At 39.9% G+C, this 16,010-nt stretch overlaps 1 protein-coding gene across 1 annotated transcript in view; it reads right to left on the reverse strand.

Annotated features, from left to right (window-relative positions):
- SUCLG1 (succinate-CoA ligase GDP/ADP-forming subunit alpha) overlaps positions 1-15,742 on the reverse strand; it is a 34,501-nt gene extending 18,759 nt beyond the window's left edge. Inside the window, exons 1-5 of the mRNA XM_054577632.1 lie at positions 15,520-15,742; positions 7,430-7,533; positions 3,341-3,457; positions 237-449; positions 33-90 (exon numbers count right to left, since the gene is read on the reverse strand). Coding sequence (XP_054433607.1) covers positions 33-90; positions 237-449; positions 3,341-3,457; positions 7,430-7,533; positions 15,520-15,616 — 589 coding nt within the window. The 5' untranslated portion in view covers positions 15,617-15,742. The remainder of the gene's footprint in view (positions 1-32; positions 91-236; positions 450-3,340; positions 3,458-7,429; positions 7,534-15,519) is intronic.
- Positions 15,743-16,010: the final 268 nt, after the last annotated feature.

Genomic DNA, 16,010 nt, shown 5'->3' on the forward strand with positions numbered 1-16,010 from the left:
ATTTTTTTTTAATCTATAGAAAACATACTCACCAATTCTCCCTTTTTTGTGAATGTGGCCAGGCATGATACCAATTTTACATTCTCCAGGCTGAAGAAAAGTAAATCATAGTTTCAGAAAAGTGAAAAAAAATTGTAAGTCATAGGTCATACGCACAAGTACACTGGACTGATCCAAACATAATCAGCCTGTGAGAGGCTAAAACCAGGCTTATTATTTTTTATTTTAACACTCACATTGATAACTCCAGGGCAGTTTGGCCCAATCAGCCTTGTCTTTCCCTGGCGCAGCAGTTTGTGCTTGACCCGTACCATGTCCTGCTGTGGGATACCCTCAGTTATGCACACGACCAAGGGCACTTCCGCCTCAACAGCTTCATTAATGGCAGCAGCAGCAAAAGGAGGAGGAACATAAATGACAGAAGCTGTTGCTCCTGTCTGTTCTTTGGCCTGAAACATTAACCATGAAGCACTTTACTATTGGTTAAGTCATAAACATTGACAAATGAATTCAATCCCATGATTTTAATAATATCTTGGGATACTGCTAGGAGACGAGAGTTGTCTTCATGGCCTCCTCTCCGCCCCCTTGGAATGCCACTGCGTTTAAAGGCTCTGTGGTATCCTCAGGCAACGGTCTATCAGAAAACCTGAAAGCACTGCCTCATTTGCATTTGCATCCGCATTCCAGTGTTTATTTTGGTTGTTTACAGGACACTGTATCACCTATTCAGTACCAAAGACCCTATACGTCCTCAGGAGAAAAAGAACTATGGGTCCCTGAGCCTCGGAACTAGACTCTCAAACATCTGTTTAAAAATGCATTGTACTTGATAAATATAATGGACAGCAAAAATGAAATGTTTTTTAGCTGACAATTTTTACTCTAAAGGTTATGTTTATTAGAAATAAACTAAAAAGCACATGTATAAGTGGCCACAGAAAAAGATGTGGGTGAAATTAGCATTATGGTTTACGCTACATCACCCTTCACAGTGCAAAGAACTTAAAGACCATCAATTTGACTGTTCTCTCTGGACACAGCCTGCATTTGGCCTTCACATACTCTCTCTGTGTATCCATACAGATGTATCCTTCTCCCCACTTCCATATGTGGCCATGTCTCTTCTACTGTAATGGAAGCCCCTTGAAGATTATCAGGGACCTCTGACCCTCCAGGAGAGCAGCACCTACTCCGCGGGAGGGCTCTACACAGGTCTCAGTTAAGGATTCACCACAGTCCTGCATGCTTAGAGGCTGAGACCGAGAGATGAAATAGTTTTCATGAAGTTACACAGCTAGGACTGGCAGAGCCCAGTTTCAAACCTGTCTGCCTGATTTCAAGTGCCCATTCTTTTCAGTCACAGCAGTTACTTCCCTGCAAGTGTTACAATGTAGCTTAGTCATGATATAAGTCAAAACCTTCTGGAAGGCTGTGCCATGGGATTTCACAATGATTAATACAAACACAAAGGTAGATAACATACAGGTACAACTAGAAGGGGGCAGAAGTAAAACACAGTGATCCTTCCCATTCCCAGAAACTGAAGAGCTTTCTCGCCTGCATCTGATAGAAAGAGGTATCTTGGTGATGGCAAAAGAACAAGGTCGAAGGATGCGGATAGATCATCCACAAATGATACTAGGGTTTAAAAATGGTTTTAAAAAAACTCCGTTCAAGGTGGTAAGACAAAGGGGAGCAAAGGAAATGAAAAACAGGTTAGAACCAGAGGGTGGATCATAGGCATGTAGGTATTTTATGAAAAATACATCCCACAGTTCTCTACCTCTGAAGGCTACAAACACTGTCAGAAGCTGGGCTGTAATACTGGATGACTGATAGTCATGGTAAGAGCTGAAAAAGTGAGAAATAAACAGTATCTGTGTCAAAGAACTTACAGAATATTCCAAACAGCACATCTATGTGTATCGTGATGAATAACAAATGAACTGCTTAGTAACAAAAACATTCTTTAAAAAAAAACAAACAAACAAAAAAAAGCTAATGATAAAGTCAAATCTACCTAGACAAATTATGAAAGCAGCTCCTCTCTACATTTTAAGGTCATGAAGGCAGCCATAATAGAACTTAAGGAAAGGAAAAACCAAAAAAATTAAAGAAAAAAGGCTTTAAGTGATTATTCTATGGATCATATGTTTAACTTTTTTAACTCTTTATTATATAATACACTTAAAGCACATACCACATAGTATGCCCTATTTTCAAATTTAAAGTAAAATAAAAAATTAAAATTTAAATATTTGTGTTTTCCTACATCTTAGGATTCAAAGTATAAATTAACTTTAACTTGAATTTAGCATTCTGAAAAGAGATCATCTATAAATCTGTACTTTAAAAAATGCAATATTTTAAAACATGCCCTAAAAGAAAGGGGAGAACAGTATGTATTTTTTATCATTAATGCATCACTCCAAAGTACTGTTAATTTCCTAGCTATTTTTAATTAAATAGTCAAGAATTTGTACTACTGTTCCCTTTAAAATATTATTATTTTTGTATATATTCATGTTAAGTGTAGAGAGAAAATACACAGGGCTTAAATTAGCTCTCTATAAAGGTAAAAACTGAGATGTGAAAAACACTGTAAAATTTAACATTACATACTTGACACCATCTGAATTTGTAAAATGGGCACATACTCATCTTTGTAACAAAGAATTAAAGTTAAGTTTAAAAACCATTTTTAAAGTATTAAGAAATCAGCGATTTGGGGAAGGGGAACCTCATGATTTGTCAGTCTGACCTAAGCGCTCAGTTTTTCGCACAGGAACACCACGCCACTCCCTCTGGGCCACGCTAAGCCTGCCCCTTATCAGTTGTGAGACCAAGGGCTGGACCCTGAACCTCTCTATACTAGCGATACCCTTGTCTTTAAAATGGAGATGGTAACAGCAGCAGCCTCAGAGGGTTGTGCTGAGACCTGAATGAGGCAATATATGTGAAGCACACTGCACAGTGCCTGGGAAAAAAGCCCACACTCAGTGTTAGGGTATGAATGCTGACATGTGCACTACTAACACGCTGGAAAAAGACAAGGGAGAAAGGGTAACAAGCCAAAGAGAAGCCAAGCCACAGCACTTCATCCCTTAACAGCTTCTGCATGTCTACAAACAAAAGTGACACAGGCCATGGAGAAAACATCCTCAGCGTAGCTGACTAAAGTGGCCCCACTGTTTTTAACTGTGATTTAAATTTCTCTAGGCATACTGGATTTTAAAATGGCCAGTGACTCTCCCAAAAAAATTAAGATCTTTATCTAAAGTACGCTCACTCTCCCCCGCTTTTCTCTTCTTGTCACACACATGTACCAATAGTTTACCTCCTTGACAGTATTAAAGACTGGTAAGCCCAGATGCGTCTGGCCTCCTTTCCCTGGAGTGGTTCCTCCAACAAGTTTGGTGCCATATTCCAATGCCTGCTGGCTGTGAAAGGTGCCCTGAGGGGAAAAGCACAAGACTCGTAAGAAAAGGCGGCTGGGATTCCTAAAGGCAATCCTCAGCAACTTGGAAAAGGAAACAAACAAGTGAACTACTTCTCAGAGTATAACTGTAACATATATCCAGCATTCCCATAAACGTACTGAATATAGCTTTAAACCATAAAGCAAAACAGGGCTCTGCAAAGCCAAAATAGCTGTGGCTGAGGATCAGAAACACCCTCATATTTACTTAACACCTCTTTTTCACTATTCTTCAGCTCCTGATGTCCTCACATTCCTTGCTCAATTTAAAACCCACAGTCGATCATTATATTCACACAGCAACCTTAGCTCGCTCTCACTTTAATGTACACATCTGGCAAAGTCACAACCTTCATTAAATCCAATTCTCCACCTACTCTAAGATGGCACATTTGCAGCCATACATTAGCTGAAGAAAAAAACAAAACTATACTAACTGATCTCATTTTTTTTAATTTTATTTTTTCAAATACATTTGTCTCTGCCTCCCCCCCACCACTTTCCGTTGCCCCCTCCCTCCTTCCCTACCTCAGCTCTTCCCCTTTGGTTTTGTCCATGAGTCCTTGCTATACGTTCCTTGATTTTTCCCTTCCCTTCCTTTTCCCCGCCCTACCTCCCTCCTTCCCTCTTGTCTCTGTTGATTTCTTTTCCTTTCAGTGTTGCTGGTCTTATTTTCCTTGCATCTTTGTATTGTTGGTTAGTTTCCACTTATAAGTGATCTCACTTTAAATTAATGATCACTAACCTTAAGTGAGCTTCTTAAGGCTGCCCAGACAACATCCTGTATTTCCTTATCCATTTACTCTCCCTTCTCGACCTCCGCACTAACAACATTTTAGACACATAGATTCTTTGTTAGGGGAGATTCTCCTCTGCTTTGTTTGGGGTGTCCAACCTACAGCCTGTGAGCTGCATGTAACTCAGGATGGCTGTGAATTATGGCCCAACACAAAATCATAAATTTACTTAAAACATTAAGAGATTTCTTTGTGTGTGATTACATGTCACAATCTATTTAGTGTGGCCCAAGACAACTATTCTTCTTCCAGGGTGGCGCGGAGACATCAAAAGGTCGGATGCTCCTGGGAGCAGCATCTCCGGCTTCTACTCAGCACACGCCAGGGCCACACCCGCTTCCCTACCACAGTCCGCTGTAACAACCAAAAACGTCTCCAGGGACTGAACAAGTCTTTTTCACTAGGTTTCTGGGTTCCCCATGTCAGGTTCCCCATCTCAGAACACAGGAGAAAATAGGAAGGGAGGGAGGGAGGGAGGGAGGGAGGGAGGGAGGGAGGGAGGAAAGAGAAAAATCTCATTAAAAAATAAAAAGTGAGAATGATTGCAAATTTTTTATAGCAACAGCATACTGCTGCAATTTTTCTTGTACTTTGCAAAAGTATTGATCTGCATTAGACTGGTAAGTACAAGCAAACACCCAAAATGGTCTTCCATTCCAGACAGTCTGAGAAGCACTGTCCTGGTCTACACCACTAGATAATTTCAAATGACCCAATTTTTTAATCCTAACGTAGTGCTAAATTGGAATAACATTTCCTGTCAATACGCTTATTTTCTTTACTTTTCTCATTATCACTAGCCAGTGCACCATTAAGAAGTTAAATAATTTTAGCAGTGTTATAAGCCAGTATAAGAAATTTCATTATTGGAAATCTGCATTGTTGGAATACACTCTGAAATAAAAAAAAAGAGCTAATGAGACAAATGCAGATTTCCTATGAAGATAAGCTCTAAATTTCAGACCCAGACCTCATCATTACCCATAATATTAGAATCTTAACCAAGAAATCTAACTAAATGAGAAACAATGTAATTGCAGTTAACTGAAGGACACAGAAACCAACCTTGGATTTCATTATTTAGGCAAACCATCACCTAATTAGACTAATTAGTTCCAAAGGGTGCTTGCACCATGGACAAGGGTTCTTAAAAAAAAAGATCAGAGGTTAAAATTCATAAGATCACACAGAGTTTAGCGAACAGAAAACCAAATTATACATAATAAGCTTCTGTGGGGAACTTAGATTAATCATACATTTGGTTGTATTGCTAACAAAACTAATAAATAATCAAAAAGGGACAGCATGTGATTTTCATCGACAGGTTGATAAAATGTACTTCAAATCTTAGATGAACATCAACTTTCTTTATAACGTATATATGTGAAAGTGATGCTCATAAAATATATGGCTATCAGGATAAATAAACCAATTTTACCTATAAAGGAAACTTCAAGGTCTTATCGGTTTCTTTTTTTGTTAGTAGTAGTTTCTTTTTTTTTAAAATAGAAAAGGATCAAAAGAAAGAAAGTCCACTGCAATTCATAATTCTTATGCCCAGTTATTTCAGAAACAAGTCAAAAAGAAAAAGGACATCTTACATGAAACAACCTTCTAACCAAATTCATTTTTTAAACAGAAAGGACTATATAATTTCAAAGCAATTTCTAAGTACTTAAAAAACAAAAGTTATAGGAATTGGATGTTTAGGTATCATCCTCTAGATCAGGGGCTGGTAAACTGTGGTCTGAGAGATCTGGCCCGCCACTGGTTTTGTAAATTAAGTTTTACTGACATACAATCATGCCCATTCATGGACATATGGTCTGTGGTGGCTTTTGCTGTTACAATGACACTGAGTAGTTGTAACAAAGCCAGCACAGCCCCCAAGTCTACTATGTTTACAATCTGGCCCTTTACAGAATAAATTTGCCAACTTCTGCTCTAGATTAACAAAATGCTGCAGAATGGACATGACAATTCTTTCAATTACAGAAAAATCAATTAACTTTTAAATTACAAGAAAAAGTCATTAACTGCTTTTATCTTGTCATTTCTCCTTCAGTAATAAAGAAAGGGATACCTTGAATTAAGACACATGGTTATCATCTAATTGATTTCATATTATTCCCTCATTAAAAAAAAAATCTGTGCACCTACTATGGTGGAACTATAAATTTGTACAAATGTTTTCATGGGCAACTAAGCAGTAGCTGTTAAAATTGTAAATACACAGAAACTAATGTATGATCTGTTTAGATACTGTATGTTTTATATATTTTTTAAATATGTATATATTTATATATGAATATATTGTGTGTATGTATACACACAATATTATATACATTGTAGAATAAACTCTGTAGAATGCACATTATGTAAATATACAGTCTGTATGTGTAAGAAAAACATCTGAAAGGATATATGTCAACTTGTTAACAGGAAGAATTCCAGGAGAGTGTTAACAGTAGGAAACAGGGAAAAGAGATTCTTATATTTCATTTTATTATGAAATCACATGCAGATTTAAATTCATGCAAATTCTATAACATAGACAGGGGACACAGAGAGAATAAATATAAATGAATGAAAACAAATTAAAATGTTTCCAGCAAGGCTTCCTGTTAGTCTCCTCCAAGACCACTGCAGAGAGAAAGTATAAGATGGGAAAAGTCAATGTGTTGCTAACAGCCTATCTCAAATCCCACAAGCCTCTCTGGGCTTGAGCATTTCCCCACACGGAAGGCAGACCTATGTTTAACTGTGTTTTTTTTTTGGGGGGGGGGGCGGTGGGTAGGGGTACGAGGCCTAAACATAAGCCATCTACATTACCTAGTGCTTAATTAAGAAAATTGTGATCTATTCCAATCCTGGAGGAAACCTAGCGGTGTTACATCTGCTGAAGAAGAATATGTGGGTTTACAACATAATAAAAGCCTCGGGAGGAATTTTCAAGGTATATTTAAACACAATTTTCACTTTACAGGTATAGTACCTAACTTCCTCCTAAGACACACTCCACTGCAGTGCTGTATTACTTTTCTGCAACAATCATGTATTGTATTTTTTGTTATATTAAAAAAAAGAAAATCACTAAAAAATTGTTTGCATCTCTAGTATACATCTTTTTTAAAAATCTTGAAACACATACCTGCTTACCAGTGAAACCCTGGCAAATAACCTTTGTATTTTTATCAACATACAGATGTTTCCGAGAAGCTGTATAGGAACAATGCCGCACTCCATTCTGTTGCACTGAAAAGTAAAGCAAATATTACACATTATACTTTTTCTAAACCTCTGGACCATCAATTGAACTTAATGACAAAAAAAATAAATAAATTCCTCTAATGCAGGAGCTATCCTGTGATCATGGCAACTATAAATGTAACTTTTTGAATGAGACACATTGACTTCAGAAACAGATTTGAGAAACAAACAAAAAAAGACACTGTTCTGTTTTCCAGAATCCCCTTTACTGAGAACCACAGTCCTACAGTTTTTTTCTGAGCTGACAAAGAAAAGTTCAAGTTTACAATTTTCATTCCTCAAAATGAAAACTGGGACTGAAAGACAAATGGCTCAAACTAAATCCCAGAACTGAAAACCAGGTATTCTGTCCTACTAATAAAGTTTACTAACAGCGCCATACTTTCCCCCAGGGGACCCAACCTTTTTAAGCCCAAACTCTATAAACAACAGGTGAAGTAAGAAAAACTTCATCAGAAGAACTAATAAGAACTCTGCAAATCATTCCCCAACAATAGTATTAAGTGTTAACATTAAGTAATAATATTAAATGTTAAGTCTTATAATAAAATTTATCTAAAATATAATCCAGCTGGTGTGGCTTAATGGATTGAGTACCAGCCTGTGAACCAAAGGGTCACCAGTTCGATTTCCAGGGTAGGGAGCATGCCTGCCTTGCAGGCCAGGTCCCCAGTATGGAGGTGCGTGAGATGCAACCACATATTGGTGTTTCTCTCCCTCTCTTTCTCTCTCAATTCCCTTCTCTAAAAATAAATAAATAAAATCTTTAAAATATATATATATATATAAAATCCAATGTCAAGTCACAGAATACAATTTGTTTAAAGTAATCCAAAACTAATCCAATCTCTTCTGATATAAGACTCAAGACTTTATACATAAAAAAAATAGGGAAAATACAATAAATAGGGAAAGTAGATGTGGAAGAAATATGCACAAAAAAAAAGTTATTTTCAGCAACCTATCCCAACAAAAACTGAGAAATCTAAATAGCTACTAAAGCCAGCTTCCCATATTTCAAAAATCAGTAGAAAGAGTACAAATGAATTAAAATTATGGGCTACTTCTAACTACCTTTGTTTAGAGCCCCAAACTGCTGTCTGTGGCCCAACCCTGGTCCTTTCAAAGTCCTAGGCTGTCCACTTACAACTGAGGTAACCCAGAAAAGCTAGCCCTGCAAAAGAACATCGGATCACGTATTTGATCGTGTTCTACTCCACGCTTCTCCTCTTGAATCACTGCCTCATGCTCTCCTAAATCCTTGGACCCTGGGTTTTATAACTGATCTGCTTTTGGCCCTTTGAGCATCCCTTGAGTCATCTCCAACTCACATACTGAACACAGCTTCTAATAACTTTGAGTTTTGTAGCCCCATCTACCTCCAGGAAAGAGACAGCCACATATCCCACACTTATCAACAGGGAGAGGAGTCTTCTGCATGCACAAAGAACTGCTGGATGACACACAACTGCACTCTTCAACCAGACTGCTGAACAAAGGGCCATGAGGGAGCACTGAGGGTCAAGTCCTGGCACACTGGGCACAGCTACGTATCTGAACTCAAGCCAGTGGACACTCCAACAGGAATTTGTGGCCTGGGACCCCATCCCAGCCAGTGCTGTCACTCAAGGGCCCATTTTGTCCTTAGCTGCCAGTTCTCCCGAGGCTGGATACCCACAATACATAGGAAGAGTTACATCCTTTCCTCACTGGCTGCTATTCCCTGTATAATCGGCTGTATAATCTGCTCCACCAGCCCCACCCCCCTTTCCTAGCATCTGCAATTAATAGTCTATCTATCAGGAGTCTTCAGACAGGAAAGTAGATTTCATTCTACTGTGGGGAGAGGGAGGGTAGGGAAGGTAGGGTTAAGGAATGGATTCCCCCATTGAGGCTACCTCCAAATTGAGCCCTGGGCTACCAGAAATTGACTCCTAAAATCTGATGCCTGACCTCCCATCTCCTAAAAAAATGGTTTGTGTTCCTGGCCATGGGTGTAATCTCTCAGGAACTAAAAATTCTCCTGGCCTCTTCCCTAGTCCCAGCCCATGCAATCAAGCCTGGCCCCGTATCATCCCAAATAACACCTGCACCTGCACTGGAGGGATAAACCAGTCACAGAAGGTCCTAGATAAGGAATCACTGACCATTACATCCCTCCTTTCCTGGAATATTGCTCTAGAACATGCAGGTTAACTGAATGAGAAATGCTGGCAATCAAAATAGCTTCTGAACCCCAGAGAAAAACCCTGAGGTGCCCCCAGCTAGCCATGATGGTATTCTGGAGTCACCACAATGCTTTCAATCCCAGACACTCACCCCACACCAGAGGATGCGCCTGCTCTGGCCCTCTCACCAAGAGCACTTTCTCAGCTGCCAGGGTTGAAGAGGACCTAAAGGCCAGCTATACATTATAATTTCCCTCACAATACTTTTTGCCTTCTCTTACAGCTTCAAGTGACACATACACCAGGTAGGACCAACCACCCTCAGTCCCCCACCACTCCACGCCACCATGACACAGGTAACAACTGTTACTAAATCAGTCATAAGTCTTACTGCCATTGACATTATAGAATCAAGGAAATTCTTTCTCTTTTGTAATTTGTTTGTATTCAGATGAAAACCATGCAAAATATGCTTACCTTCCAAATAAAACTCATCGAATTTTAAGTCACTTATGTCATTCTTCCCCACTTGATACAATCCAAGGCCCAGAATTCCAGGCTGGAGGCCTCCATGAAAGCAGTCTCTCCTCACCCCCACCCCCACAGCTCTTCGCCGGCCGCACCGCCACTCCACCCGCCCTCTCTAACTTGGGCTGGAAGAGTGCACACTGCGAGCTGCTATAAACATTACATGTGTCAGACTGGCTCTCTGCATTTTCTTTCCCTGATTTCTTTCCCATCCAAATTATTGATCAGTATCTTGTTATGAAAAATAACTTATTCTACTTTTGCTGAAAACTGCAAAGAGGTTTACAGTAGAAATCTTCAGCAGTCTGTCCAATAGTTAAAGAGATTCAGTTGCAGTTTGGTTTTAAATACAAACCTGACCTCTAAGACAAAACCATGAAATAACTAAAGCTTTTTGCCTAAAGTTAAATCCAGAATGTAGGGCATACGTTAGTGGCCAAGCCATCTTGCAAATAGCTCCTGCCTTTCAACTAGGGAGTCAATGTACTCAATTTGCTGAGAATTTCACTTGTATTAATTCACATAAGTTCATTTAAACAAAACATTGTACAGGGAGGAATCCTTAAATCTACACATGACGTTCATGACTTGTGAATATAACAGGGAGTAAGGGCCTTGGAGGGGAACTGGGACTAAGAAGAATGGAACCTACAAATACTTCTGTGTGGTATATAATAGTTATGCCATACACTGTATGATTACCTTCTTTACTACATTATTTCTAAGTAAAAGTTAAGTTAAATTTATTTCTAGATTATTCCAAGTATCATCTAAATATTTTTAGAAATTCTAACTGTAAATCCCTGAGTGTAGGACCATGTCCTGCAGGGGCGGCAGGAAAGCCTGAGGCTGGGCACCAAGAAAAAGGTCCCAATGAAGGCCACAGCTGCCAGCCACACCTTGGGCCACCTCCAGGGGCTGTGGCAGAGTCGCCTTCTCTTCAGGTTCTTAGATCCTGGGCACCCTAACCTTGGGACTGAGTCCTAGGAGAAGCTGAGGACAGTCCCAAGAATCAGACAGACCTGGGCCTGAGGTTAAGCTCAGCCGCTCACCAGCCATGTGACAAGGGAAAGGTCTTTTGACCTCCCTTAGCCTCAGTCTTCCATCTGTAAATGGAGTAACAGCTGCTCACAAGGATGCTGTGATACTGGTATGAGATGATGCCTATAAATTGGGTAGGAAAATGCCTGGCATGTAATCACAATATTGGGTTCACATCCTATGCGAGCACAAAGGTAAATCACCTCTTAAAAAGAGAGCACATCTAATTCACACTTTAAAACAAGTCCAACCAGAAAGTTTTACTATATGTCTTCATGCATATACTATATGTTTATGGGTAAATGTTAATCCATGCCTGTATATAATGTGTATATGGACACACACATGTAAATTTTTAACATATGAAACATTTTAAAAGGGGCAGCCGCGCTGTAAAAATAGGGATAATACTATGTACCTCATGGGCAATTTGAGAATTAAATGAGTTTGTAATATATAGAGCATGTAAAATAATGTCTAGGGTAGAGCAAGTGCTATTTCACTATTAGCTACTTATTATCATTATTATTACTAATGCAGAATGAGAAGTGTTCATTCTGATGCTCTGAGGTGTTCACTGCTCTAGACTATCTTCCCAGTACTAGGAATTCAGGGCAGAACAAGATGGACTCAGGCCCTAAGCTAAGAAAACAAGTGCAAATGTAACAAAGGCTATGAAGGAAAGAGACTGAGAAATCTAAGAGACATGTACTTGCAACAAAAGTGATAAATTTGCATCAATCAACTACATGCTCAGTCTGCTTCCATTTAGAGAACAGCCACATCATTTATAAGATGGCAGTGGGATCAATGAAGCTATGGCCAAAGAGCACCTGCCCAAATGTGACTCAAACCACAGTACCTTGTTCCTAACTAATAATCTGAGACTCTGTTGATGAACACACTCCTCCTCAAACTCACCTCTCAAACTGTGTCCTTGTTTCTCATTCATTCATGCATGTACTCATGAATTTAACAAACGTACTTTCATTAATATGGTATGTGTATATTAATATATTACACATGTTAATAATGTATGTTATGCACATGTAATATTAATATATTATACAAATGTACACTTATTAAGAATATATTATGCATTATAATATCCATAATATAATGCATATTATGTTCCCGACCTATTGGACCTTAAAATATAGTGGAGTAGCTCAGCAGCCACTCAACTCCCAAACCCCAGGATACCCACTACTCAAATGCAAAATTATGTATTTATTTAAGATTTACTTACAAATCAAGCTTAGCTATAAATACCTTATTTCATCAAATCTAAAACATTGATTTTAAGAAGTACTATTAAGTAGTAGTAAAATGCTGCCAGTTTATTGTAAGACACCATCAATAGTAGGATATATCCCAATTTTAGAAATGTTATGTTAAAAAAAAGTGAGTCTATGACAACAAAATGCCTGTCCTTTGGGGAGGTGAAATTGTTCCCCTACACTCAGAAATTATTTTGAACATCCCCAATTATTTTTCCATGGAGGAACAACTTTGATGTGAGAAAAATCAAGTCACTTTTTCATGGCTACATTGGTACATTTAGATCAAGGCCATCTTACAGTTCTGAAATATTAAGACTTAATTCTTAGATGCAATGGCAATAGGTACCAGTATCACAAACATCACTGTTGAGGTTCCCCTTCTCCCAACTACATCTCCAAATGTTTTCCCAATTCCAAAAACAGGCACACACAACTTGGCAAACACACAGAAAAGGCAGGTGGCACCTTTGAGCAGGGTAATCAGTCACCTTCTCAAGAAACCACTGAGACTGCCAAAAAAAGAAAATTCCAAGCTTCAAAAAAGGAGGCTTATAGAATCACACAGCCCGTGTTAGTGGAAAGGACACTGCAGAGTCAGACGACCTGCACTCTAGAGCCTGTTCTGATATTGGCTAAGAAACGTACTGGCTTTATTTCCTCATTTGCGAAAGGTATGGAATTGTAAGGTTCACTCTTCTTCCCAATTTCTTCCAAAAGACCCAACCTGGGCTTTTAAAATGACACTGATTGCTTAATACTTCTTGAAAAACTTTACTCAACTTTAAAGGTGCTTTTAAAAACAGACTTTCTCCTGTAAAGTCCCCTTTTCATTTTACTTTCTCTCCCACTTTAACTGGATTATCTCCCTTTTTTCAAAAGCCGTAAAACTGGGTTTTTTCACTCAGAAATTTCTAAACATTCCAGGCTGCCTCCAACAGAGTTCTGAAAGGGATATACAATTGTTTGGGATTTATTTCCTAACTCATATCAATATTGCAACACTTATGACCTTTAGTACAGAATGCACCATCAATTAAAACTTAGGAGAATAGAGGGAATAACCCCCCGCCTCAGCATTTCTAGTTTTATTAGTAACCCCAGAGCCTAATTTGAGATCACCTTTATAAAAGGTTTCCAAGGTAGTATTGTGGCGGGTGCTGTTTTTCAAGTGGGAGCAAAAATGGGCTTAGAAATGTGGCATGAAAAAGAAGATCTGGAGGACTTGGGACTTTTTATACATTAAAAACTATAGTCTGTAACTGCTCTAATATTGGAGATAATTTGGTTTTTCAGATTCTCAGACCCTTAATTAACAGGTTGATCACATGACCAGGATTACTGAAGACCACTCCAGCAACAGAAAGTTAAAACTAGATAATCTCTTAAAATCTCATAATCCTGAGTCTTAGGAAAAAAGAACTTTCAATTCAGTGAGAGGATTGCTCATTGCTAAGGTTGGATTAAGGATCTTGATCTTTTAGACATTCTTCCTTTCTTCTGTAGACTCCTCCAACTAAGACAGCAAGCTAAGATTTTTTGGAAGCTCGAGCAAAGACCCCATGAAAAAGACACCAGTGTAACTAATTCCTTTTTTTCCTTCTGCCTACAACACCTCCGATTGTCCTTTAAACTCTACAATGAGAATCTCCAGAAAACTTTCCCAAAGAAATCCAACTTTTTCCTCCTTACCAACATTATGCCAAACATTTGTCCTCACGTGATCTGATAACTAAGTGTAGCTATTGAGCACATATCCATCGCTACACACTTTTAGAATATAACCTCAAGAAATGAACTGTCTCATCTAATATGCTGTTTTAGCAGAATTACAAGCAAAGCAGAAGGCAGAGAATAAAACTAATTTTAGTGTCTATATCATCTTAAGTACTTTATATAAGTTGTTTCATTTGTTTGGCACAATGAACCCAGATCATCCCATATGTCATCACTGATAGGATGCACATTTTTTCACTTTTAATATGTCTTAAATTAGTATGCATTTGACAACCAATGATGTGTCACAATTTTTAATTAGCAATCATTTTCCCCTGTTAATGGTAGACAAAACAATGGTACATCTTGCAAATGACAATGCCTCTAACTCATTAAAATATGGTATTATTTTCATGGGATTTGAAACAGATATGGGATTCGAAGTGCGCAGGGTTACTACATAGACTGAAAGGGACCGGCCAGACTTCAAACCCTGATGTCTGATTCCAAAGTCTCTTCCTACACAACCTACCTAAAAAGAGAGACTTTGAACACGGCAAGAATTTTCAACAGTCAGCGTTATTCAATGACTAGGAACCTTGGGTATTAAGTGTTCAGGTACTGAGGGTTCACACCGCCTGACGCGGGCACTCCAAGTAAGCTGGTTAAAGTCCCAGCCAACCCTAAGCTTCCAGAAGTTTTCTAGGCTATGCTGACTCTGGTTACAGAATCCACTTCTCTTTGCTGGTCCTACAATCTACCTTAAGGACAGTTGGAAACGCAGGACCCTTCTGTACAAGCGACAGCCTTATGCCTCAATTTCCTATTAAGACATACCTCTAAATCCAGACGCTCACCCTCTTAGCTGAGCTCATTCTGGCCCACCTCACGTCTCACTCCTAAACAGGCCAGTCTGGATGCTGCTCCCATCCCGCCACTCACCACCGCGAGCCGGGCAAGAGCAAGCCACCAGGTCTGCCTGGCTCCCAGTTCCGAATCCTGGCTCGGCCACCCCACGTCCCCGTCCGCCAGCAGCCTAAGTCATGCCTCCGCCCCACATATCCAGCAAAGTTCCCTCCACCCCAGAATGTCCCCGACTTGGAGCCGGACTCCCACAGCGCCCGGGCCCACGCCAAGGTCCCGCTCCGGGGGCCCAGCCGCGGCCTGCACGAGGACATTGGGGACGGGGAGGCCGGGAGCTCGCGGAATCTGGAGGAGAGAGTCCCAGCCGGACTCACAGAGGAAGGAGCGCGACAGGAGGCGGGCGGCGGTAAGGCCACTGCTACCGGAGGCCATGGTGGCGGTAGCAGCGGCAGCAGCAAGGGCTGCGGTCATCCACCAATGACACTACTAGGCCCCCGGGGACCTGACAGAGTCCAAGGCCTGAAGAGGAAGAGGGTGGCCAGGGTAGTCGCCTGAATGAATTTCCATCCGTAAAGGCCTCTTCAACCGAACACTGGGGATCGAAGGTGGAGAAGTAAAAAGGTGTCTTAGTGGGGAAAGGGACGATAAATTGGCTCTCCGCCGGAAATGGGAGTTTGAGTCAATATTAATTACAATGGCAACTTAGGAAAAATCCTACGCGAAGCTAGTCACCGCGTGGCACTGTGGGAAATGTAGTCTTTCGAGGGCCGTGACTCGTTTGCAGTTTAAGCCGGAGATGCGGGAAGGAAGTCAAACACAGTAGATGAGGTGGCAAAAGGATTGAGGCAAGGTGCGAGGAGCAGTG

Source organism: Pteronotus mesoamericanus, unplaced genomic scaffold, assembly GCF_021234165.1.
Source record: "Pteronotus mesoamericanus isolate MK-2021 breed Mesoamerican mustached bat unplaced genomic scaffold, CSHL_Meso_final contig_44, whole genome shotgun sequence".
In the NCBI taxonomy this organism is placed as follows: Eukaryota; Metazoa; Chordata; class Mammalia; order Chiroptera; family Mormoopidae; genus Pteronotus; species Pteronotus mesoamericanus.